Below are 18507 nucleotides of genomic sequence, written 5' to 3'. Positions count from 1 at the left end.
GGTACAGGGCAGGAATTTAAGAGTCCGAAAAGAAAGTATATTTTGGTAAAGTATCTATGGAAAGCGCTCTTAATTTTCATTTGCTGAATTTTCTCCTTGCTGGCTTCTTTTAGAGCATACATAACTCAGGTTTACTTGACAGCACTACAGAAACAGACATGGTTGATATCTTGGGAATCAAAGACATGATGATTTTTTTTTTAAAAAGGCTGTCTAGCCTGTTTTATCCTTCCCAGCCTAATGGAGGTTTGTTTGGTACAGCACATCCTCTGATGATAATAACTTTCATCATTTATGAGCAGAAGTTTATTTTCTAGCGAACTAAAAATGTTCCTCCTAAGGAGGCTTTCCCCGTTTTCTTTTGGGCCAATTTATACAGCCTGAGATTTCAGTTTAAATTTCTCTTGTGCTTTTTCTTGTTCGTTTGGTTTTTTTTTTTGGTTTTTTTTTTTGTATCAGCTTTGCCATCCAAAGAGGTTTCCTCTGCTGAAACCCTTCAACAACTGTTCAGATCATTTACAACAAGCACTTTCACAGGCAGTAGCTCTACAAAAGTAAGGAAAAATCGAAGCTACTACCTATAATAATGAAGTTAAACACAGATTTAAGTGTTTGTGAACTGCGACTGACTGAAAGGGTGCCAGACATTTTGCAAATATACACAAAAAGACAGGCCCCTGCTCTAATCGGCTTATAAATTAAAAGGAAAGTACATTGGCAAGAGCAGAAGAGATGATATGACGTGCTTTAAATAGTTTATAGGGAGCTGGAGGATTGTTGTTTATTTGGTGATGTTGGGAAAATATTTAATGTGCTTTGGTTAAACTCTTTATAGAAATGCTTCTCCTCCTCCAGTTCTTTTTCCCAATGACTGCTTTGGAGATGAAAACCAGCAAGTTTAGAGTAGATGGAAAATGGAGAAACGTATTTCCAAGTCGACAAAACCGCGAGTAAATCTTTATAGATACTTTTTATGTGAGTCAGGCTTTCTAAAGTAATTATCGTAATATAAGAAAGGACCCAGCGCTTCACCGCCCCTGCGGACGGCGAGCCAGGGTCGCAGCTGGTGTAAACTGAGACATCTCCTGTCGGGGATCTAGGCAAAACCGGCCGGTTCCTTCTACGGTAGATGCATTGCTGTGAGGAAGGTGTACCGTGGCCCCCCCTCGCAGGTTCCCGGGCCGCCCCCGAGCTGCGCCGGGCGGCAGCGGCAGCTCCCGGGGCTCCCCGGGCGGCGGCTCCCGGGGCCCGGAGCTCCCCGCACCTCCGTTGCTGCCCCAGTGCTCGTAGATAACCAAAGCTTTAAAGGGCTATTCTAGCCAGCCTACAATTTATTTTAAAATAAAACAAAACCCCAAACCGCTTTATTTTTAGAGTCGACTTGCCATTGCTGCAGGCAGATGCAAAATGGGGTGCAATTGCTTTTCCGAGGCCACCGGTTCGGGGCAGGCTCCAGGTGTTGGTCTGGAAAGCTGAGACAGGTAAGTGAATATTTCCTTTAGCACCGTCTTTCCAGAATGTGGAAGCTGACCCTGGCAGCTGGGAGACTTTTTGCTCCTTTCCCTGCTGTTTTATGTTGTTGGTGATATCTCCGCTGATAAGTGACTTCGCTGCATCCGGAGTTTGCATTCAAAGCAGAGACTAATTGTGAGGAACGTTTCAGAATAAACACATTTCTCCTCCAAAGCAGTTTGTTTGTAAGGAAAAAAAATATAAAGGAGGTTAAACGCGATAATTTGTTTTCTTTCTTGTCCTTTACTACGTAATGCACTAGAGTTTCGTTTTAAAATAGAGACAACCTTACCAGAAGGCACAGTACAAAATTTCGGCCTGCAACCACAACGCTGATTTGAGCAACAAACGCCCCTGAAACCTTGCTGACATCTTCTGATAATACAGGAAAAAAGAAAAATTATAAAATAACGAGATCTTTCAGAATCTCGTGTCCCGCTTTCGGAGGTGACCCAAAAACTGAGCAGCTTCTGAAGCGGAGGCTTCAGGTCCTGGGTCAGTTTTAAGCGCTATTGCAAACTGCGACCGAAGCGTTTGCAGCCGAACACAAATTTTCAGGCTTAAATTGCCTTCTTCCTGTCCCGGGATGCCAGGGCTTTGCACAGCTGAAATTGCACAGCCCTTTCCCCCGGATCCTCTTACTTCTTCTAGTGCTCAAAGCCCCGCTGCTCCGGGCACCCCTTTGCTGCTTTTTGTCAGCCTGTGCTGCGCGTTTTGAGCCCCGCTCCCCTCTCTGCCTTAGCGGGATGATTTCACGACAAATCGTGGTTTGTGCGTTCCTTGCTCACCCCTAGCAGAGCCAGAGGTATGTTTTATCCTTCCCCCCCCCCCCCCCGCTACTATTCATTGCACAGTGACTCCGTGCCTCCACAACCCCTGCCCGGCTAACTCGCGGCTGGCAGCAAGGCAGGGGTGGCTGCCCCCCGGGGCGATGTGCTTCGTGGGGCAGAAAGACGAGGGGAGACGTGATTTCCACGGAAGACGGTGCTCCCTGCAGACTTCCCCGGGACCGAGGCCCGAGTGCCTCCACTTTGTGCGGGGCTCCACCGAGCTCCAGGACTTGCCGTCGTGGGAGCCACCGGCTCCGCTCCCTCCTCCCGGGCGCTAGCTGGGGTGGACGAGGAACGCAGGTGGCTCCGCACGGGCACCGGGAGGAGCGGAACGGGGTTCTCAGCCGCGGGGAGCCCTGCCGGGACACCGGGCTGCCCGTGTGCCGGAAGAGCCCCTGACCCGGGCTGCCCGGGGCGGCCGTCCTGCAGCGCTCGCTCGTACCCGACCCCGGCAGGGCTCCCCGAGAGCGGCCGGCGGATCCCCGCCGTCCGGCCGCCTCTTCCGTGCGGCTCCTTGCGGCTCGGCTCCCGGCGCGATTTGTGCCTCTATCCCGGAGCCCTGCTGCTTCCCGCAGCCCCGGCACCTCTCGAACCGGCGCGGGGGCTGTCCGCAGGTGGGTGCCGGCTCCCCCGCCGCGCCGGGCCCCTCACCAGCAGATGGTGCTGCGGGCGCCCCATCCCCGGGGCTGCGGGGCCCCGACGGACCGCACCGGGTCGGGCTCAGCCCAGCCGCTGTCAGCCCTCCGTCGCCGGGCCGGGCAGCGGCACCGGGACCCTGCGTGCCGCCTGCCCTGGTGGGCGAAGGGGGAACCGGGGTGAGTCATGGCGGCGGCGGCGGCCCCAGGTAGGGCGCGTTACGTGTCCCGGAGCTCACCGGCTGCTGGTGTGTGGGAGCCCGGGGCTTGCCCGGGAACCGGCTGCTGGCGGGGGAGAATGCCCAGTTCGAGTGGACACTCTTTGAGGTGGGCAGTCGCTCCCGGGATGCTCGGCAGCCGCCACCGATCCCGGGCCCAGCGCCATCAGCCCGCGCCCCTCACCGAGAACCGCGGCCGCGACCTCTTCAGCGCGCCGAGACCGGACCGTCCTGCCGCGGGCCGTCTCGCAGGCAGCGGCCGCAGGCTGGCCCCGGCACAAAGGACGTCGTCGGTTCAAATCGAACCATGCTGTCCTTTGCACCCCCGATGCGGACGTTTCCACACCGGGCGCTGATGCCGCCGCCCCTCTCCTTTCCCCGCCGCGGGTCGGACACCGCTGGGGCCCGAGGAAGAGGGCGGCCGGCGGCCCGGTTCCCCGAGGTGCCCGACCGGCCTTCGTGCGCGGGCCGACCGAGCCGGTGGCTTCGGGCAGGGCAAGCCGAGCGTGCCGCGCCGGGGCTCCGGGTTGCCGGCGGCCCCCAGCCCCGCTGCGGCCGTCGGGTCCCGCCGAGCCGTCAGCGCTCAGCCCCGGGGGCCTCCCCCAGCACCGCGGGTCCCCGCTCGGCTCGGGGCGAGCTCTGCCCGCGGGTAGTGCTTTTTTTTCGGGGTGATTAACCCCCTTTTCCCCCAACCAGAGCCGCACCCGCTGCCTTACCATGTCGGCCGTTCCTGCAAGCTAGGGCCGTGCCGGGCGACCGCGGGGCTGCGGCTCCGGTCCGAGCTCCCCGGTGTCTCGGTGTCCCGGCTCCGGCCCGGTTTTGCGGGGTCCAGGAGCTCCCGCGGCGGAAAGCGGCCGCCGGCGGGCGGCGGAGCCGGTGCAAAGCGAAAGCTCGGTGCTGGCGGGGCTGCGGCGGGCCGGCGGGCCCCGAGCCGAGGGGGTTAAACCAGGAGCCTCCCCTTACCTTCAAAAAGTTAAAAATGTCTGGAGCCTGCATCTCTTAAAGGGGCGGTGCTGGCTGCAAGGAGTCTTGGCACCGGCTGCGAGAAAGGCTGGTCAGGGGCGTGAGTTCCCCTCCACCAGCACCAAAACATTGCAAAAAAAGGCAGAGCGCCCCACACTTTAGATAAGGACAATTAGCCACCAGCGAGCCCCTGCAGACAGCGAGTTAATTAGGGGTTTCCTGCTCTCCGGCATGCCCTGTCCCAGCTCCTGCCCCCCCGGGCTCTTAGCCCTGATGGCACCTGGTCTGGCTCTCATGGCCACCTTCTCGCTGCCCTCCCAGGCCGGGGACAGGAGAGCGCTGCCGGTGGAGAAACCTCCAGGTGTGAAGGGAAGAACTCTCATTCTCCTTGATGTCAACACCAAGAGCCCTGTCAGGATAATCAGTGAGAATTTCCTCTCCCTGCAGCTGGACCCCTCCATCATTCATGATGGCTGGCTCGATTTCTTAAGGTAAGGCAGGAGCCCCCCGGCGCCCTCCCCACGCCGCCCACGGGGCGCCCCGGCGGCCCCGCCGCCCAGCCCCGCCGGGCTCTGCGCTGCTGGCGGCGCTTGTTGTGACGGAGGGAAGCGAGGCCATGGTTTCCATTAAGATGCACATGTTTGCAATGGAGAAAGCATTTCGGAGACTTATCAGTTATGACTGCAAAAATGTCGTGCTCCCTTCGCTCCAACAACCGCTCCTCTGCAAAAAGCACAACACGGGGCCGAGGCAGCACAGGGATATAAAAAAAAAAAAACCAACCAACCAACAAACCCAGCAGCAGGAACGGGGCCGCCTGCCGAGTCGAGCCGAGCCTTCCCCAGGTCCCGACGGGCGGAAAGCGGGGTGTCGGCCAGGTCTTCAGAGCCCTCCGCTCCCCGGACTTCCAACCCTGCGCGGGGCGCAGAGCCGGGCTGCAGCTGCGCTGGGCTCCACCGGCGGTGCGGAGCGGCCGCGGCCTGGAGGCGCTGGGACAGCCAGAAAGCCCTCTCCCTCCTGGGTAAGTCGGGGAGGGAGAGCGGGTCTTCTCCGCACGCCCGCTCCGAGGGTCCCTTCGGCTGCCGCATCCGCCTCCGGGGAAGGAGCGGGGCGAGGAGTCGGGAAGGCGCGGGCGAAGCGGAGCCGGGCCGGCTCCCGCTTTCCTCCCCTTCCCGCTCCGCTGCCTCCCCGGCCGCTCGGCCCGTGGCACGGTCCCGCGTGGTGCGGCCGGGCTGCGCGGGGCGCTGAGCGCTTGTGTCTCCGCGACGCCGCTGCACTTGTCCGGTGGGCGCCGGGGGGAGGGGGGCACGGGGGGGGGACAGCCGGGTCCCGCCGGCCTCCGAGCCGCTGCGGGCGGGGCGGCTCCCCGTTCCCGGGCCGCGCCGCTCGGCCAGCGCAAAGCCCCGCAGCCGGGCGCCGCTGCGGTGGTATCCGCACCGCACTGCGTGGGGCAGCAGGGCCCGGCAGGGCAGCGGCGGGTTCTGGAGCCCCGCGGCCGCCGGTCCTTGCCGGTACCGGGGCAGGGAGGGCCCGGCCCGCGGCGCCCTCAGCCCGCTTTCTCCTCTCCCCAGCTCCCGGCGGCTGGTGACCCTGGCGCGGGGCCTGGCCCCCGCCTTCCTGCGCTTCGCGGGCAAGAGGACGGACTTTCTGCAGTTCCACAACGTGAAGAACCCGGCCAAGAGCCGCGGCGGGCCCGGCCCCGACTACTACCTCAAGAACTACGAGGACGGTGAGCTCCGGGGCGGGCGCGGCAGCGGGGGGCTGCGGGCGCCGGGCGGTCCCGCTCCGCCTGCCCCGCGTTCCTTCGCCCAGGCGGGACCGCGCCGCGCCCGGGCAGTGCTGCCGCCGGGCACCGGGCAGGGGAGCGTCCCCCGTACCCTTTCCTTCCCGAGCGGGGGGAGCCGGGGAGCTCGGCGGAGCCCGCCCGCCCGTTGCCGGTGGATCCGGCGGATGCCGGCCCCCAAGAACAAACGGCGGCACCGGGGAGCGGGGCTTTTCTCGTCCCCTCTCTCGCCCCGCCGCGTTCTTCGGCTCCCTTCTCTCCCAAGCCCCGAGCGGGCAGCGCCGGCCGCAGAGGGGGCTTTGCCTCGGCTGCTGGCGGGGACCGGGCACCGCAGGCCCGGGATGCCTCTGCACGCACGGCTCCGCGCTTCTCCCGCGGCTGTCGGGGACCCCTGCCTTTCCCCAAGGACCCCGGCGTCGTCCCGCGTTTCTCCGCCCGCCGCAGCCCCGGGGCTCCCCGCCGTCCCGCCGAGCTTGGTGGCTGTTGGGCCGCTCGGTCCCCGCCGGCCGGGGCTGCTGCCCCTCCGGACCGCTCTGCCATCGTAGGTCTTTCTGAAAGTCACCGCCTGGCCCATGGTTTTCCGCTGCTCCCCTCTGCCCTCCTCCCCAGCGGTCCTTAGCTACACAAAAGGCTTTCACCTTTTGCGGCCCTTAGTTCACACAAAGAAACTTCGTAGAAAAGTCAGGGCCAAGTCTCCAAGTCAAGGTATTTATTTTAAGAAGCAGAATACCATGTCCGCATGTAAGAATTTATTGATTTTTCTCTTGCTTGTTTGGGTTTTTTTAATACTTTTTTTTTTCTTACTCAATGACTTACAAAATTAGCTGAAGATATTTCCATAAGTAATTTTGAAGGCCAATTAATGCCAGACAGATCCCAGTGGGCAGGTCTGTGGAACAGAGGAAGTTTTGCAGAGATCTAGTCAGCAGCACAGTGCTGAATGGAAAAAGCAGATGCATTTGCCAGTTTTCTGATGGCTCTCACTCCTGCTGTTCCCCCATGTAACGTCTGATCTCACCGAGATGAATGTCCCTCTATTCCCACACGCAGGCAGGTGGGTAAGTTTGCGTGCTCCATCTTTCTCTTGGTATCCTAGCCAGAGCAATCCCGATGTTACTCCTTGTTTTTCTTTTCCTCGTAACAAATATCAGGCGAAGAGTTTGCTGTAAGCTCTGCCTACTGAGATGCACTTCAGGAGAAAATGCTGACCAAACCTGCTGCAGCCACCTTGAACAGAAGAAATTAAGTATAGTGCATAAAATTGTGGATAGGACTCATACAAAACATTTGCAGGAACAAATTTTCCCGCTTTCAATATTTCAACAACTTGCAGGAGAGAACTTACACTTATTAAATGTCTTCACAACAGCTTTCATGATAGAGAAGAACTGAAAGCTTTTGTTTTTTTCAGTTTTCCTCATGGCAATAAAGTTGAAATGTAGCAGCCCTTCAAAATGAAGCTTCTCATAGAAGCTGTAACCACAGGTCTTAACTTTTCATCACTTAAATATGGAACAGAACCATTGTGAATGTGGGTGAGGGAAGGAGGGGACACATGTGGTGTGTATCAAGCATCAGTGTAAATCAGAAAGGTGTGGTAAAAGGGATTTCCTGCCTGGAAGCAAAGCTTTTGTATTTGTTTTTAAGATCTGTGTGCAAACTCCAGGGCTAGAGTTGCTAGTAGCTCTCATCTTTTTGTGCTGAGGCTGCACTGAGTGCTTCACTAGAGGGATCCAGTTCTCCAAAATGAAATCCTGATGCCACTGCAACTCTCTGCCCCGCTGTACTGGATCTGAGCAGCCATCTTCTCCTTTCGGAGCTCTGGTCTGGTTTTTTGTTCCGTTATTTTGCTCGTCCAGGACCTGCATCAGAAATCAGGACCTGATCAGGGATCAGGGCATGCACAAATGTGCAAGCAGATGCCCTCACTACAAAAACCTTACAGCCTGAACAGACAGCACAGAAAAAATATGATGATCAGTGCCCGAGCGTGGGGGAAGCCAGCAAGCTTCCCTCTAGGTACCCTTCCCCCTTTCCAAGTTATATGGGGTGGTTTGGGTTGTTTTCCTCATCTGTGGGCTTTTGAATGGCCAGCATCTATTTTCTGAAATTTCTTGTCTAAGCTTTTGTGGTGTGGGAGAGGGGAAGAAGCTGGGGGGCTCGATTAGTTAGAAATGTCAGAAAATTATTAAAAGAGAAATCTATGAATTTCTAAGCCTTGTGTGTCACCTTAGTGATTTTTAGTGATATGACAAGTGATAGCTCAGTTGTTTTCTGCTTTGAGTGTTTGTCTTTTTGTCCATTCACCCTGTGGGTGCACACAGACTCCAGGCCTGTGGCCGCAGTGCCTGGGCTCTCTTTGCAGCCCCCGTGGGTGTTCCTGTGCCTCATGTTCCCATGTGGCCTGCACATAGGTGGGGAGGGAAGGGCACATCTTATGTTCCTCTGCATACCTTCACTTTCTGAAGATTTCCTTTACCTAGACCTGCCTTTGGGTTCACCAGCTCATCTTTTTCCTGTTGTTTCCTCCATGGAGAGCGTGAATGCTCTCTGAGGGTTATAGTAGTTGCTTTTGACTTGTATCTAAAATGTACTTCATTTTCCTGAAATAAGGTGTTTCCTTTAGGCTTCGGGGTCATTCTTTTCTTGTACAAATTCTTCCTGGAAGCGCAGACCTGGAAGTATTGTGTAATACCAGGTGTGTACAGCGTCTTTCCTTTGTAACCCTGAACAGCCTCACCCCAGTCCAGACGAGCCGTGTTTGGGCAGTAAAGGTAACGAAGTGGTGAGTGATCTGTGGTGGCAGTCTGTGATGCCCCCAGAGAGGGTGCATGTGGCAACTTGTTTCAGCACTGCATATAAAGCTGGCACAGAAATTTCATCACCTGGTGGCAGATTTGTCCATACTTGACAGAGTAACTTGTAAAAGTGATTGCCTATGATGAATGGTTTAGGTGAGCCATAGGGTGTGCAGTCCCCATTAATGGTAGCATGGCTATATGTACCCCTGAACTTTTAGAAGGTCATCTAAGCAATCTGTTTTATTAACCTGCCATGTATAATGTACACCAGGTGACTGCCGTTCTATACAGCCCATGCTTTGCATGGTCAGTCCCAGAGTCCACCCTGTTTGGATACAGCACTGGCCAGCCTGAGGTCTGTTAGAAACAGAAACCAGTTTAATGTATGTCAAGCTCTGTGGTACCAGGAGGTGGGGCTGTGCCAGAGACTTTTTGACATTTGATGATCAAGCGGTGTAACATTTTTAGCCACAGATTTTTCTCTCCCTTAAATGGTGTTTCTCTGTATGTGCCCTGCTGAGTTCGTTTTTCTTCACCAGCTGCGCTGAGAGTTGTGCTTTGTTATCTGGAGATGCGTTTCTCTCCAGCCATAGGCACAGGTCTGATCCCTGGGCAGGTACCAAGATGTAAGGTCTCATGCTCAGTCTATGTAGTAGACCTGCTTCTCCTTTTGCTATTGGATTGTGTACCAAGCAATCCGTTTCACCTGTCCTTTCAATTGCCTCACACATCGCCAAGGGTCAGTTGGCTCTGAGGAATGGGACAATAAGAAACATTAGTCTCCAGGAAAACAGGCTTGAGCAGCTTCTTTTTGGAGCAAACACACAGAGTTATCTGTTTGCTCAGGCTACAGTTGCTGGTACAAAACTTCTGAAGCTGGGTTTGCTAAAACCTGACTCGTGTGCTGCCCTGAAGCTTGATGTTGAGTGTTAGGTGTGGTGTGGAGACGTGGGGTCTCTTCTGTTGGTTCAGCAAGGGGTGCTGCAGGTGCCGTCTCAATGCCTGAACCTAGAGCCCATTTTGCAAGCTCCCTGCTGGTGCTAGAGCAGGAGTTTGGTGAGCTAATGTGGAACCTCCTTGATTGCCTCCCACCTCGAAGGCACGCAGACCAGCTTCGAACACCCTGTGGTTGCATAAACATTGCTTGGAGTTTCCCCATGTGCATATGTGCTGTGAAGGAAAACTCAAGGGAAAAAGAGAAGTTACTTGTAACTGAAGTTCTTTGAGATGCATTGGCCTGAGCGCATGGCCTCTGCAGCTTCTCCATCCCACCCCTCAGGCTCTGTGTGGGCTATTGGGATTGTGTGGCTGAGAAGAGACCAAAGGACATTTACCACACACAGCCAGCATGGCACTGTGCTGGGTCATGGGAGGCAGAGGGGAAGGGGAGCACATATGCATGCTGTAGGTACTGCGTCAGAAACGTTTCTGAGCTGAAGTGCATATGGACAACACATTTCAAAAATACTCTCTTAATTGTTGTTAAGTTACTTCCTTCTATTTTATCTCCTTTTTTGGAGAGGATACTGGGCATCTGGAAAAGTGGCCAATTACCACAAAAACCTGGAAAAAGACATGTTTCTTATGCCTTCCATACTAGTCAGGAGATTTTGCTGTATAGTGTGGGAAACTTTGTGTTATGCTGTGTGATCCTGGCATAGGTTTTCTGGGTGTCCTTTCAGTTTGGGATCCATTCCTTCGGACACCTTCAGGTACCTGGCATAACATCTGAACCTCAAGATTTGTGTAGCGTGAGAATATCATTTCACCCTTGCTTGGTCTGTATTGCGCAGGCACCTTCCAGGACGCTGGGCTTTTAGAGTAGGTGTGAGTACCTACTGAGTGGAAAGGAAGGTAGTAAAGTGCTAAATGACCTGAGGATTGCTTTATATGTTTGTGTGGTTGCACAGGGGCTGGAGCTGACCTCAGCCAGGGCTGCTGCTCACGCTTTTCTGCCCCTTTTGGCATGTTCCTGCCCTCTCCTATGCCTGAAGCCTGAGTTTACATGGTGAGTCAGTTCAGGGAACTCAGCTGGCCAAAACCTGACGATGGAGAGGTGATCACACTTCAGCTCATTCAGCTGCCTGAACCAATTAATGGTGTGTGACCACAGAGGCACAGAGGACAGTGCTGGGAAAGGAAAGCCTGCAGTGAAAGGTGGGACTGCAGCAGCCTCAGCCTTGGTCAGATTAAATCTTACAAAACTGTCTCCTAAACGTGGTAAAGCTCATCGCTTGGTTCTCGTAACCAAAAGGGTTGGTCCCCATACCTTCTTTTTGCTCTGCATTGTGTCCTTCTGCTGCTTCCCTTGCGTTGGCTCTGGCACATTTCTGATGCTCTGCTAAGCCAGCAGAAAACTAATTCAGAGGGAAAAAAAGACAACTGTAGCGAGCAGGATCATGAAGGTCATCATGGGGTATGGGGATACTAGAACCAGAGCAAGGGAGGGTTACTGCCATGTGGCTGGGACTGCCCCTTTGGCTCCACCAGCTCATAAAACTTTGCAGCAGGTGTTTCTGAATGAAGAACCATCCTGTTGTCCCAGTAAAAATGAACAAACAAGTTTTCCTTTATTCAGGAAATCGCCTTCTGTTTCTGGTCACCCAGAGCCCCTTTTTTGTCTGCCTAAGTGTCCCTCAACAGTTTAGGCATCTGTCCTTTCACAGCTTGCAGAGGCAACGGTTGGTTTTTCACCCTCTGAGTGTTTAAAACCCAGCTCCTTTGGGAGGACTGTAGCATTTCAGACATTGCAAGCGCTCAGTCCCAAGGACGAGTAGATCCTCTGATGTCCATTGGTCTTCTGGGATTTGCCAGACCTGGGGCTGCTCCGTGTTTCGGCATGAGCTCCGAGGCAGCCTCCTGCTTTCTAGTTCCCAGGGACCATGACTGCAGGAAAAGAGCTGCAACCTGCTCTGCCTGGCAGGGATTTCTCGTAAGGAGCTCCAGTGCTTAGTTGTTTCCTCAGAAATTAAAAAAAAAAAAAAAAGGCTGTAGAAACCACCTTACACAAGGTAAGGGAGATACTGCCTATGCAGGAGATACATCCAAAGATTGCCTGTTTATCTCCTTTTTTTTTTTTTTTAAATTTCAAACTGTTTGGTAGAATCACGCATGAAAATTGCTTTAATAACTGCAGGAAATGGTGCAATCAAACAATTAGATCCTGATTTGTTAGTTTTTTGCTGGTATATGGGGGAGAGGAGAGATTTCTATGGTTGTATGTTTGATTGTTTATAATATGCATCCTAAATTCTCTAAAAAAAATTACATATTTTTGCTAGTTCCATACTTCGTTCTATGCTACATCTTCTTCTTATGGTTGAAAAGTGATTCATGCAAAGTTACATGCATGAGGGAAATGCACGTGACTTTTCATATACAACTATACGTTCTAAATTAGTGGTTGCCTTTCAGGGAAAATGTTTTGAATTTATTATGGATTGGTCCCTGAATACATTTAGGGAAGTAAAAAGTAAATCCAATGTTAGGAGTATTAGAAAAGAATTGGAGAAACTCACTGAGAGCATTCTTATGCTATAAGCAAAGTAGGTGGTGATATACTGATCAGAATATATATGTAGCATATATAGTGGAAGTGATCAAAGTTGCAGCTTTCAGAAGTTAGGGGTTTTTTTCAGCTTGGAAAAAATGACTGAGAATATGATAAATACTGTGAACTCAGTGGCACACAGAGAAGACAATTTGAGAATTATTATTTCCTTGTTTTCATGGCACAAGAAATAGGAAGCCAGTGGAATTATTACATACAAACCAAACAAATATTTTTATCTTAATATAGTGGGAAATAACTTGTGGAACTCATTGTCAGGAAATTTTTCCCAGCTAAAAGAAAGGAATGATACTAATGTGTCAGAAATTTGCCTATTGAAGACAGGCATGATGAGGATGCAGTTTCTGGCTTGAGAAATCTTCAGGCTTTCTAAATAGAAGTTGTGTTATCAATTTCACAGTCACTGGGCATTTTATAATAATTTCAGCAGACAAATCTGGGTTTTTTAAAGCATTTTAAAATCTGTTGATCTAAAAAGTTGATATTTTACAAGTTTGGCACCTTGCAATTCATAAGAGTTTTGCCTGGTGACCCACTAAACATCTATTTAACTTCTGCACTAACACCATTTTCTAATATTCCAAATTTTTAGTAAGAATATTCAGGTTTTGTTATCATAAAATAGTTTGGGGTTTTTCCCTTTGAAGTTCACTTTCTAAGACTGGAAAGCTGAAGCAAACAGTCCCATTAGGAGGATGGGCAAACTCAGCTTGTTCTGGTGCCACGGTAGCGGTGACTGTGGCTTTTGCTGGAGTGGTGATGGCTGTGGGCAGCGCTTGCTCACACACACACAGGAAGCTGAGTTACTTCTCCTCTTCACCCTTCCGTCACACGTCCCTTTGACCGTAACCATATCCCTCTGCCTTGTCCATGTAAACCTGAGTCTGTGTCCCCCTCCTCCCATCTTCCAGCTGATGAGCAGCGATAGCCCATGTCTGCTCCATGACTCCGGTGACTCCTGGAAGGAAAATGCCTATGGGCAGATGGTGGCATCAGCCACGGGACGGGCACTTGCCCACAGGCCATGCTGACACTGTGTAAATTCCCATGTGCAGAAGCTCACTCTGTGGGTTGGGGGAACCCTCGCCTGCAGGCAGCTGGGAGCTGTCATTGTGTGCTGTGTGCCATCCTGGAGGTTTCATGGCTTGGGGGCTCTCTGGCCCGGTACTGGTATGGTGGGAAATGGTTAGTGCAACCCCTTGGTGCAGGTGACTCACAGAAAGGGACTGCTAGAGCTCAGCTAGTGCTGGGATGCCCTGGGTTGGGCATTTTTCCCTGGGGTGGGATTGCTGTGCTTGCATCGCTCCCAAGGGGCAGTTTCTAACTTGTTCTTCAAAATTTCCGTTGGTAGATTTGGTGACCTCCATAGGTGGCACGCGTGTAAACTCTGGAGATGTGCAGATCCCAAGGCGGGACACAGAAATGTGCGAGCACTCGTAAACACAGAACGGCCATTGCAAAGCAGCATCCTCCGTCCAGGGTTGGCAGCCCGGCGAGGGGAGCGCTCCTGCGGGAGCCCGACATCCCATCCGCTCCCGGTGGGTGGGAGGCAGGCGGGGCTGGGGGCCGAGGTTGGCCCCAAGGCGGGTCCCCCCGCCCCCGCACCGTGCCCGCCGCCGGGCTTTCCCCTCCGTTTGCCGGTGTCTGCCGCCAGCCGCAGCTCACCTGACCGCCACACGGGTGTGCTCCCGCCATACCGCACGGCGCCTGCCGGACCCGGCACCGCGGCTGCCGGCGCCGCAGGACCGGGGCCGCCCCGGAGCGCCGCGCCGCCGGGGGTCCGCCCGGCCCTGCCGCCGCCGCGGGAGGCTGAGCTGGCCAGGGTACTGACCCGGCCCGGCACGGCCCGCCCCGGCCCGGCCCCGGCCCCTCTCGGGGCAGAGCTCGTCGTCTGCCGTCTTTGGAAACCGTTTGGCGTCCTCTGGGGCTCCCACATCTGGAGTTCTTCTTTCGCACTTCTGGCAAGAGTTGCTTGGGTTCGTGTTTTGCTGGGCAGTTTATTTATTTATATATATATATATATATTTTAAATCGATGTTCAGGAAGGCATTGTCCTTCTCCAGGAGCTGCTGCTCGGGAAGCTGGCCTGCCCAGTGCTTCCTGGGGTACCCTCCTCCTGGCACTCCTTGCATCTTTCCCTTTTCTGTCTCTTCCCTTAAGATTTGAGGGCTGCAGGCTCCTCGCTGGTTGTTTCCCCTGGGTTGCTCTTGCTGAGATTTCCTCTGAGCCTCCAGCAGCTGTGGCCTGCCACTCCTCTTCCCTTGGTGCTGCTGGTTCAGAAGAGTGGTGTGGAGGTGCCCTTGCCTCCTCCCCTGCACTGAGTACAGCCTGGTGGGGTCTGGATGACCAGGCACTGAGTTCTTTGGAGAGCTCTATATCCCAGACATCTGCCCACAGATTAAGCTGGAGCTAAAATGAACGTGGGGTCTACCTCCATTTTTAGATCTTGTACAAGTTTCTTGGGTCCTTCATCAATCTGAGAAGCCAGGAGCTTGCATGCCTTGCCTCTGCTTCCTGAGAGTCTGCAGTGGCAGCTCTCTGAGAATCCCATGAAGATGACTACCAGAGAGTTCCCCCACTTTCAGTGCCCTGTACACCTTCTCCCAGACCTCAACATCTAACAAAAAACCAGGGATTTGTCTGAATGTCACTTGACCTCCTTGTGCTAATCCCACAGCAGTTCATCACTTAAGGACAGGACTCCAAACACTGCTCCTGTCCCTCTTTCCTAGGTTTGGTCCCCTGGCCTGCCCTTTGTCCCCAGACCCTGCTGACAGTGCACACAGGGCCATCCTTTGCCCAACCATGTGTTTGCTGTGATCTGTGGTCCCCAAAGATGGAGGTAAGGGTGTCGCACAGACCCACTGCCACGTCCCCTTGCACTCTCCAAGGTGCTGTCCTGGCCCCTGAACAGGAGGGCAGGGAACCTGGTCTCAGGCCAACGGTTTCTCCACGTGCATCCACATTGGCCCTGGTTTGGATTTTAGGAGCCTTCCACCCCATTTAGGAAACAAACATGTTTTGACCCAGCCTGGACTCCCTTATAGCAGTTTGAAGGGAATTGGAGACAGTGTCTTGATGATCTAGTTTCAAAACTTTTGGCCTCTCAGTCTTTTCCTCCGCCAGGACCTCCTTGATGTGTTTTGTCCCATTTAGCCTTGGGGGTGGGGAGTGTACAACCATTGCTTTCAGGTCTGTAGAAAAGGAAATCCATCACTGAGGAAGATGAATGACTGTGCATGAGCTCCAGGTGGCACTGGTAGCTGTAGTGATACCCTTTCTGGTGTAGGAGAGTAATAAGTCTGTGTTTCTCAATCTTCAGTTCTCCAAATATCTCACACAGCAGAGGTTCAAGATTGTATCATCATATAGTTTCATTAGTTGGGCAGAATTTGGGTAGGCTCAAATCTTACTCAAGGTCTACCTAAGAGGTTGTGCACCAAAAGCACATGGTTGGGGAGTGTGTGCTTCTTATCTGCAGAGGAACATTGTTCCTTCCTCTTCCATCTCATCTCTCCACATTGAAGCCCCTGTGCCGGGTGTGGAAGTACTGAGCCATATTTTCATGCTAGCTGGATGCTGCCCTAACTCATGAGCATGTTAGCTGCAGGTGGAGGTGAGAACTCTTGTCCCTCACTACAAAACACAAGGGCTTTAATGACATTACTGTTCTGAGCAGTCTTTTTTAGACAGGCTTTAGAGAAAGCTGTGTTAATCCCAAACAATGCAGTAAAGAGACAGAGCACAGCCTGGGCAAGACATGCACAGTGACTCTAGGATGAGGCTCAGAGACAGGAAGATAATGTGGCTTCCAGTCCTTCACCCCACCTTTGGATGGGGTTCTCTGCCAGCCCAAGACATAGCAGAGTTTTGAACCTATGTTTGCTGAACCTGAGATTTGACACCTTGAAAGACAGGAACATGGCTATTGAAAACAACTTTGGTGTTCCTTGGTGTGCGTAACGATAATGGAGCTGGAGAGTGTATGTGGAGCAAGATGTGACTCTCTTCTGACAATAAGCTCCTTCAGAAACATCTAGCTGGATGGGAATTAAACCAAGCAAAGTGCAACCTCATGATGCAAAGGGTGACCTCATGCAATGTGGTGGAAGAACTCCAACTTCCATCCTTCCTTATCAGTGCTGGCTGCCTAAGGTTTTGTAAGAATTAGACACAGCATATGGTGCCTTTGGATCTGAGCATGTTACAGAGTTTATTACACTCAGACAGGAACCTTGCAAGGACTAGTTTGCACCACTCCCTTCCTGCTTAGAGCCCGGACACATCTTACTTGATTCTTGTTCTGCCCTGCTATCCCCATCTTTCCATTTTCCCAGCAGGTGGGTAGTTCTAGGAGAGGGAATATCATATTCTTATTTCACAATATGACTTATAAAATCCTCATATGAAGAGAAAACAATTGTTAAATAACCCTCCTGCCTCCTGAATTGAATGTCAGGAGTTGGAAGGGTACAGAGACCTGTTCAAAGGGTCATAAGCCGTGCTGACCTAACTCTAGCTGTGATAGCTGTAGTGGGGATAAACAAGGTGAGAACAAGCCTTGTTCATCATCTCTTTGACAGGCAAGGGTAAATGGAAGCCAGGGGTCACCAGAATGGGATTTAGTCTTTGCTCATTATTTAGTGTCAAACACACCAGTAACAGGGTCATAATATAAATGTTGAGAGACTTTTGCACTCTCCTGAAAGGGAGGGGTCATCATTGTAAGAGAACAGCTACTAGGCAGGTGAAGGATGGAAGGGGCGGTAGGTTGCATTAGCATATTAAAGTCAATGACTTCAGCTTTCTGTGGGAGAAAAGGAGACTTGGACATAGTAGGTTCATTGGATAGGTGGATCCAAGGGGATTGGACCCTTTTTTTGGGTTGCTCGTGCTGAGTGATGGTTGTGTGGCTGACATGTTGGCTGGTGCTGATCCAAGTGTCCGGTGAAAATGAAAGCTGAGGTTTGGCCATCTCCCTTTTTTCTTTCCCTTTTGCTGTAGACATTGTTCGCAGCGACATTGCCCTGGATAAGCAGAAAGGCTGTAAGATCGCCCAGCATCCTGACATAATGTTGGAGCTACAGAGGGAAAAGGCAGCTCAGATGCACTTGGTTTTGTTAAAGGAGCAGTTTTCAAACACATACAGCAACCTCACATTAACAGGTAAGGCTGCAAGACCAGCTCCGGAGCCAGGAGCAGGGGCTAGTTCTTGCTAACTCACAGGTGTGTTAAAACCCTCGGGTGCTTCACCTCTGTATGAATCAGCATCTCTCTGGCTGCCTCTGTTTCCTACCAAGATTATTGGGTGCTGGGAGGGAAAGGACCTGCAGGATCTCGTGGTAGACTCATAAGGCCCCTGCAGCTGGCACCTACGCAGACACTCCAGATTTGGTGCCCCTGGACAGAACGTTTTCTACAGTCTGACCTAAGCCGAATACCACGGCACGTGAAGTGCTGGAGAAATCTCCCTGCTAACTGTTCACGTTGATGGGGCTGCAGCAATTACTAAATTTGGAGTCCTTTAAGCTGCAGCTGATTTTTTTTTCTTTCCAGAGCATGCACTTTGTGTGAACCCAGTAAATATTAAAGAGCAAATATAAAGGGATAATGGCCCAGACAGAGATGAGAGGATACTCTTTTTCTGGCAACTGTTTGTATTATCCAGGGAACAGAATCTCAAAGGATGGAGGAGACTGCCACATTTTGGATACACATTTAATGGTGCTTGTAAAGGACTGATGTCTTCAGGCAGTGAGTGGGCAGAAGGATGGGATCCCAGCAGCCAGCAGTGTCCTTTCATAGCTCTTCTCCTTATCACTACAGCTGGATGAGCCACAGACGATGGGAAGGAGGAAGAGACTAATAAATCAAACAAGATCCCCTTCTCCTCTTGCCGGGTCCCTTTCCTGTGAAAGGCAGGGAGGCATCTGATTTTTATGGGAGGGAGGGCCCCATGCTCTGGCTGGGGAGGAGATGGCAAGCCCCACAGTGGCCCTCCCCTGCTGCTGGGCTGAGAGAGGCAAGCGGGTCCTGCACAACCTCCCCCCGCTCTGCTGCCATCCCTAATTCAATGTCCAGCCCCTGCCTTGAAGCCAGCATGGGTCTGTGTCCTCGCCAGTACAGCAGTGAGCTCTGGCTCTCCTGGGGACATCGGCTGTGCTGGACCCCTTGGGGACCCCCCAGAGAGGGGG

General features: G+C 52.9%; 1 protein-coding gene across 1 annotated transcript in view; it reads left to right on the top strand.

Annotated features, from left to right (window-relative positions):
* The first annotated feature begins 4340 nt into the window (after nt 1-4340).
* Nucleotides 4341-18507, top strand: part of HPSE2 (heparanase 2 (inactive)) — a 111563-nt gene continuing 97396 nt past the window's right edge. The window contains exons 1-3 of the mRNA XM_054832213.1: nt 4341-4649; nt 5730-5887; nt 17318-17479. Coding sequence (XP_054688188.1) covers nt 4390-4649; nt 5730-5887; nt 17318-17479 — 580 coding nt within the window. The 5' untranslated portion in view covers nt 4341-4389. The remainder of the gene's footprint in view (nt 4650-5729; nt 5888-17317; nt 17480-18507) is intronic.

Source organism: Grus americana, chromosome 7, assembly GCF_028858705.1.
Source record: "Grus americana isolate bGruAme1 chromosome 7, bGruAme1.mat, whole genome shotgun sequence".
In the NCBI taxonomy this organism is placed as follows: Eukaryota; Metazoa; Chordata; class Aves; order Gruiformes; family Gruidae; genus Grus; species Grus americana.
Note: the sequence above shows the minus strand (reverse complement) of the source record. Positions and strands in the feature narration are given on the sequence as shown.